Raw genomic sequence first — 8,277 nt, forward strand, 5'->3', positions numbered from 1 at the left:
CAGCAGGAACCTCACCAGACTGCCATGGCCTCTCAAGTAAATAGAAATAAACAAATATTGTAAACAATTTTTTTTTATTAAAATCTTGTCCTTCTTTTTATAGTTAAGTTACATGCTGCCTGTTGCATCTGTAACCTTATCTAATTTGTAGCATGTAGCATGGCAACCTGAGCATGCTGCAGTTACTTTATTAATCAGGCTGGATGGATCGAGAAGCAATTTTCCAATATCTGAGTTTGCACAGCAGGGATACACAACTCATGGCACAGGCTTCTGTGCTCAGCTTTGCCACAGCTGAACTGATCTGTCACTGCAGCACAGTGACTCACAGCACCAAGTTTAGCTTCGCAAGAAACTGAGAACTGCATCTCCCCGCTGTCTCTATGTGCCCTCTGGGCTACACAGCTGTGAAGAATATTGCCATGGGCTACCTCCTACCTGCTGTGCCCTCAGGTCTGTATGCTCAAAACAAGCTTCCTCATAGCAGAGGAGAAAACACACATCTGTGCTAGAGACTGAATGCACAGCACAGAGACAGTGTTAGCTCCAGAGGAGTACACACATGTTCACACAGCACTGCACCTGCATGAACTGGGGCTGGGGAAATGAGCTTGGCTATGACACTGAACTAACACACTGATATGGCTCTTTATTTGTGTTTTTTTCCCAGAGATGCCTAAGGAAGTATCAGTACAGTGTACATTGTGAATGTAATCATTCAGATTAGCATTATATCGAATAAGAAAATAAATATACTTGCATCACAGCCTGCTGTACGACACAGACATGCCTCCTGCAGCTTCAGGTTAACTGGGTTTAGTGTAAGAGTTTGGTTAAGGATAGTGAGGGGGCAGCCTGATCAACATGAGATTGTAAAGTGCACCCAGATTTCTGGAAGTAAAAATTAAAAGTTTTTATTACCACCAGACGTTTAAAATGCTTTCTGTAGTCTACTTTTCTGCACTAGGGAGTTTCAAAATCTTTTTTGTAAGAGAAGCTCTAATAGTATGACTCTTTTCAGCATGCTTTGTGATTCGACAAGGAAATGTCTTTGGGCTTCAAAAGTACCCTTTCCCTCAACAAATTCTGTTCAGCTTTTCCTGAGATACTATGTGCTGAGATTGTCGTTTCCATTCTCACTTTCATGTGTCTCAAGAAAATACTGGCCTCCTGACAGAACAGTAATTAGCACAACTATCCTAAGGCACAATGGAGATGCCACAAAGGCTGTAGTAGCAAGGAGACTACGTGGGGAGTATCTGGGAGCTGCAGCACAATGGGAACCAGAAGTGAGAGGAGCAGGGGACCCGCACGGCCCTCTGGCTTACCTGGCATTTGGCCCCTCCTCCTCTAAAGGAAAGGTACATCACTGGGCTGCTCTCCTCCCCAAATACTAAAGCAATGAGACTAAAAGGCAGCATAGTTTCTTAAGCCACCTTCATATTCTGCAACACAGTCTGTCATGCCTGAAAACACCAGATGAAGCACAACATCCCCCATTTCTGGCAGATGAGGCCCTGTCAGTCAAGACACAGCTGACCATCCACATTAAGAAGTATGACTGTACCAGGTCTCAGCTCAACCTAAGTTAAGTGTGCATAGTCTCTGCAGCAAAGCAAAAGGCTCAGGTGAAGGGCTAATGATGAGGCACACTGAGATTCAGTGGCACTCAAAACTGGTCTTCCTATTTGGGTATTTCCACCAAAAAAGGAACTCAAGTATTACACTAAAAAGCACCATATAGTTTGTCAACCAAAGCACCCAGAGGTTAGGAAGCACTCCTGACAACATATAGCATTAGTTCAACCCATCTCTTTATTGAGGTGTAGTTTTACATTACAAGATTTTTCATTTTGAAATGCTATATTTTAATTCATTATTACATGATCCTTTTTGTTTTTCCTTAGGAAGCCTATCTTGTTCAGTGAACAAAACAGATACAGTTTGGGCTGTTCTGGCAAGTCATAATCTTTCAGAGCTTGATTTTGCAAGTTAAATGCCATCCTTTTACCATGGAAAGTCTGGAGGAACCTGGAATGTCAATCAAGAAAAATTTGTGTAATATGGCCAAATTACTACCCTAGAGACAGTATCATACAGTTTATGCTTTATCCTACTGTTCATGGTCTTCCCAGTCCCACTCAGTTCTGTCAATCTGTTTGCTGCATTCAGCTACTCTCTCTCACATGCTAATTAGTTTGTTAACTGTTCAGGAGGAGAACATTTTAATGTTATGCATTCATTTACTACATAGCACAGCGAAACCTTCTTCACTGATTAAGGTCTGACTATTACTACTAAAATAATTATGATACCACCCACATAAAAGGTAGCACACCAGCACAGCACTTAGAAAGACCACCTGGAAGTGCTGAGGCACACAAAAGTAATGGTGAAAATAACACATTCTTTCAAATCCTTAATAAAAAAAGTTTTGGTTTCTGACTGGGTTGCATTCTTTAAGATACATAGTTTTGTCCACCCTGTTTTATTCCTCACTCAGTTAACTACATAGTGTGACAAAGAAACTGAGAAAAAAAAAAAAAAACATTCTTCACCACAAGCAACATATTAACAGGTAGCCTAACCTGCAAACACATTTCTCTGAGACTAACTCATGAGCATGGTTTTAAAACTAATTACCGAAATAACCTTCTTCCCCTTCCCTTAGGAAATCTACTGTGGTCAAAACATATTAAATTGAAAATCCAAATCTAGGCTTCTTGCTAGCCATTAGAGGACTAATTCCCACAATAGCTCAGAGAGTTTTAGTCATATTCAGTTCGCAACTGAATATATGTTTACAGCTAATGCACAAGGCATTGCTTCCTACAGGGAATCTTTCCCTTTATGCTAGGCATTCTTAAGAGCCTACAAGTTTTCACTAAAAATAGCCAGCTAGTAACAATCGTCATAAAACACATAAAACTAAACATGGTAGCACAGGCTTACTCATTTATTAACTTTCCTGATAAAGCAGCATCAGCTTTTAATTACCTGTACACAGGTAACCCACAGGAACAGGCTTTTTCAAAATATTTTGCTACAACACAGCCCAGGTGTGAAGCCTGCAGCACAAACTAGGCTGGTCACTGTGGCAGCATGTACATGGCAGGGCAGGCACACATCCATAATATGGCCCCCATTGTGGTCTCTGGCTGCATGTCCTTGGCTACTTCCCAGCAGCATGTCAGGACAGAGCTGATGTCTGCACTGCTATCCCACCCACCCAGGATTCTCCTGCAAAGAAAACCCACAGGCAGGGCCAGACAGAGAGTGTTCCTGTCAGGAGATGGGTGCACAAGCAGGCACTCGGGACACCTGCCCACCAGCACAGGAGCCAGGCAAAACAAGGGCTGGCAGACCTCCACACAGAGGCTGGAGCTCCCCGTCTGGGCTATTGCAAACTGTGTCCCCCCAGTGTGACCAGTATCACTGCAAGAGCTGGCAAACAGGGGAAGTAGGATGAGTGCCTTCCTAATCTATGGGAAACTCAAGGAGAGTGGCTTCCTGACCCTGGGCTGGCCAGAGCATAAAGGCTAACATTAAATTTATACCACAAGAGTATCATGCGAGAGAAGAAGGCAAAAAGGCGGTATTTGTATTTGGAGAGGCTTAATGGGGCTTACAGCTCATGCACACTACCATAATACAAAATGCACTGGTATCAATACAATCAAATCATCTACTCTCCTGGCAGGCTGCAATCTAAAATGTGCCTTTATGCATCAAGCTTTTCACAGAAGAGATGTATCCTTCTCTTCTTTTCATAATGTCCTACACACCATTAAATACACACTGTGTAGGCCTCTGGAAGTGTTCCCAGTAACAGTCATTTCTATTTTATTTGCCTCTACAGGAAAAACAAACCACTTTTGAGACCAAAAAGTAACTACCTGCTCTCCAGTCACACCTCAGTTTCCTCAGGAAATCACAGAATCATAGAATGGTTTGGGTTGAAAGTGACCTTACTGATCATCCAGTTCCAAACCCCCTGCCATGGGCAGGGACACCTCCCACTAGACCAGCTTGCACAAGGCCCCATCCAACCTGGCCTTGAACTCTTCCAAGGAGGGGCCATCCACAACTTCCCTGGCAATTTGTGCCAGTGCCTCCTCCCAATATATAATATATAATCTAAATGCACCCTCTTCAGTTTGAAACTCTTCCCCTTCGTCATGTCACTACATAAAAAGCCCCTCCCCAGCTTTTCTGTAGCCCCTTCTGGAAAGCCACAGAGCCTTCTTTTCTCCAGGCTGAAAAACTCCAACTCTCTCAGACAGTCTTCATATAAGAGGTGCTCCAGCCCTCTGAGCATCTTCATGGTCCTCCTCTGGATTTGTTCAAACAGTTCCATGTCCTTCCTGTGTTGGGGACTCCAGAACTGGACACAATACTCCAGGTGGGATCTTATGAGAGTGCAGTAGAGGGGGAGAATCACCTCCCTTGACCTGCTGGCCACACGTCTTTTGATACAGCACAGGAAACAGTTGGCTTTCTGGGATACCAGGTTGGCTTTCTGGGCTTAACAAAATCATCAAGTATTTGATGGGATGTGTTTTTCATGACTACAGCACAGAAGTAAACATACTGAGCAGGGCAGCTTGTAACTCTCAGCAGCAATCAGTCATCTGCTAATACTGTTCTGACTTCAATCTCTGCATGTTCAAGTTCTGCTAAACAGAAGAAATTGGCAAATACTTAGCCAATTCATTAAGTTATTATTCTTTTTAGATGAAACATGACATCCCTTGAGGTCAGGGTTGTGTGCAATACTCTCAGTGCACAACAGTGACTTTAAAATCCTAACAGCTTGATTTAGCCAGAGGCCAGTCGTTACTCTCTTTAGAAAAATAAGAATATCACCCTATGAATGCAGCACTGGTCCCACCTGACGAGCATGCCTTGTTCTTCACCTCTGTTTGCAGTAAACCTGCACAGGCCATTTATGGTGGGCACTCACTCCAGACAGCAGTGCCCCAGCCCACTGCCTGCTTTGGCTGAAACATCTCAGCCTGGTTTCGACTTTCTTGCCTGTTTAGGATTGTTAGCTCCTGATGGAAAAACCTCTCAGATGTCTGCTGAGTGCCTGTCAAGAACACTCAAGAGAGCACTGGCTCAAGGATGAAGAGATGGTTCAGGTGGTGTAAAAACGCCATTGACAACACCCTGACTCCTACCAGTGAACAGGTAGACACTACACCAACCATACAATACACTCTGATAAGACACTCAGCAAGTGGCCTAAGTGAAGCAGACTGTGACACACCCAGGGACATTGCTTCCCAGACACCACAAGGTCAAGCAAAGACAGGCAGCATAGTGCACCAAGCACTGGCTTCATGACCCCAGATTAAAAGGTAAAAAAATATTAATCCTACTTTTGGATCACAATTTTTTACTACTTATACTTTCTTCATTTAGTTTTCAAAACATATAGCATTTAATTCTGTATGTATCTAAGACAATAACGGCTCATACACAAATAAATAATTACTGGAAACTTGAGCCAGGAAATTGAGAAAGTTAGTGAAAGTCTGACAACCTAATGTTCAACAGGCGAACAGCAGAAAAAGGTTAAATGTTACACATGGAAAATCCAATCTGACATGTCTTTTACTTACCGTCTGATGGCTTCGGTCACAGTAGCGCAGCCCAAAGTAATCTATCTCCACTAGGTTTAAGTGACGAAATACGTAGCCCAGGACAACCGACCCTTTCGTTGACTTCTGTGGGAAAGAATTTACAGAGCCTTTTCACAAAGATGCTCTGCCTTTGTCAGCTACATGCAGTGGCATTCATGCATTCAGCTTTGTCCAGAAAAGAAAAAAAAAAGAGGCAGTTCCCAGTGCCTTTAACAAAAATTTCAGCTGTACAAAAGAAAATATTTTGTCCTCTTACATGTTTAATCAATCATTCTGTAAATACTACTAGGTAGCTGGCAGGTTAATAGTTACAAAATACAAAACAAGAAAAACCCAAACACTCAAAGGTACTTGTGTAAGCACGATGCTGGTGAGCCTTGCATTTCTGTTGAAAATTTCTGTTTTCTGATCAAAATACTACTCCCAATGAAATATTTTAATTCCGAAATCATACTCTTCCTTCCAGCACAGCCCTGTCACTCAAACCATGACAATCAAGAATTGGAGGCAAAACTTTGCTCCTAAAATCTAAATTATCATTAGCTGCTCTGAAGGTTAGATTTTGTTTTCTTTTAAAATATTTCTGATAGCAGAAGTGGGAGTAATCCAATAACCTGAAATGAAATTACCCAGTTGTTTCCTTGAATAGTACTTCATTAAGGGTCTATGTCAGTATTTGCAAATAATGCTGGGGACAATATTGCAAACAATATTGTACTGTTAAGAATGCATTATGAAAAGCTCACTTCAACCTGAATAATCCAACCCCAGAATCATTTAGAGCTTTTGACTATTACAGTCCTAAATTCCACAAGGAAATATGGACATAACTCAAAATTAGGTTTTGGTTCACTGCATCATATTATATAAACTGCTGGACTGTCATAAACCATCCGAGAGAAAAGAAACAGGGAGAGGAACCTGTGGATTATTGTTTGTTCTATTTCACTTTTTAGCCTACAAACAAATAATTTCAAGGTTAAAATGTCAAATCATACTGACAGTAAATAATTTAATTTAGCTTTCCTGGTGAATAAATAATCATGTAACAACAGTGAAGATGCTGAAAAAAAATGGATGCAGGTGTATTTGGTTGGGATTTGTACCTAGTCACACAGGCAGGGCCAATACCACAACTTCAGATGGCCATTCACACTCTAAGCAAGCCATGACAACATAAACATCACTGGTAGGCTGGGAAATGTGTATTCATGCTCTTCACCAGATTAACTATACATTTGCTTAAGCCTGGAGACTTTCTCAAAAGGTTTTCAGTGTGTAAGAGTCTCACTGCATATACCATTAGCCTGTACAATAAGACTCAATGATCAGTCACAAAATAGAAAACAATTTATGGGAAAACATTATTACAGTAAGTAGAAACATACTAAATTTCATTTTAGAAATTTGGATAAAGCAATACAGTGATTTTATCATCAGATTACTCATAAAGAAACTGAACTTGGGTTGTAAAACAATGCAAGGCAAGAATCAGTCCCTCTGAGCTACAGAGTGACTACTAGGAGCACTACAGCAAAAAGACAGAAGTAAAACAAAACACACCTTCTAAAAAAATTTAAAACTCATCATTTAAAGAGTACAACAATGTCTTGGGAATGTAGGATTGGGCAGGCATCTCCAGAGATAAGACACAGGAAAAGCTCATAACAAACAAGTAGCCCTGATTCTAATGACCCACACGGGAACGATGGCGACACTTCCAACTGGGTACTAAACATTAAAAACCCATTACAGACCAAAGGAGCTCCACCATCAGTCACAGGGTTTTGAAAGTTAACCGAAGTGTTGTTAGTAAACCCTGCCAGCAGAAGGCATAAAAAGGGCTGCCTGTACCACAGCACACAAAGGACACAGAGTAGTACCCACTGCAGGCACGCTGAGCTTCTGTGATGGAAAAGCTCTAATCTGTTTGCTTTCAACAAGCTTCCACTCTTTGTCTTATTATTCATGGCATTAGTTATTTTTATTAACAGAAATAAAAAACAGTATCCAGTGGCAAAGATGACACTGCCAATTTTCTGTTCAGGCATCTTACAATAATAATACATGTTCCTGGCAGTAATCAAAGATACTAATATAACATGTTTAAGTCTTGCAGGAATTCATCTTACATTACTCTTCATCAGTTTAGGATTCAGAGAGCCAAGTCATCTTCTTCAGTCACCTGAGGACTGTAGTGTGCCCTACAAAAAGCCTTTAGGAAAGCTTTCCTCCTGTGGAGGATAAAGTCAGTGTGTTTTCTCCAACAAACACACACGTTTCACACCTGATTTGGCTGAAATTAAAGACTTCATTCTTTTCAGAGATACATGGTAACAAAACATGAAAAGCTTTTTATCTGTTTCTTACTTTTTTACTGCTAGGCTGAGAGAAAATGTAAGTGCCTGAAGATTTATTCTCTTGACACAGCTGTTAATGCTTCTCCTGTTGTAGGTCTTGCTGAAACAAGTGGCCCAGCAGTGAGGAAATGCTGAGCAAAACCATCAAACTGACAATGGCTGAGGGTTCTCCACCTCTACAGCAGCAAGATGCTCAACACTTTGGTCACCCTCAGCCAAAGACACTGTGTGCACTAGTCTCTATAGTCCTCCTCACCCTTTCACATCCTTCA

General features: G+C 41.4%; 1 protein-coding gene across 1 annotated transcript in view; it reads right to left on the minus strand.

Annotated features, from left to right (window-relative positions):
* Positions 1-8,277, minus strand: part of EPB41L4A (erythrocyte membrane protein band 4.1 like 4A) — a 146,576-nt gene that overhangs the window by 84,919 nt on the left and 53,380 nt on the right. Inside the window, 1 exon segment of the mRNA XM_010007238.1 lies at positions 5,625-5,729. Within this exon segment, the coding sequence (XP_010005540.1) occupies positions 5,625-5,729 (105 nt within the window).

This window comes from Chaetura pelagica, unplaced genomic scaffold (assembly GCF_000747805.2).
Source record: "Chaetura pelagica isolate M959 unplaced genomic scaffold, ChaPel_1.0 scaffold40, whole genome shotgun sequence".
Lineage (NCBI taxonomy): Eukaryota > Metazoa > Chordata > Aves > Apodiformes > Apodidae > Chaetura > Chaetura pelagica.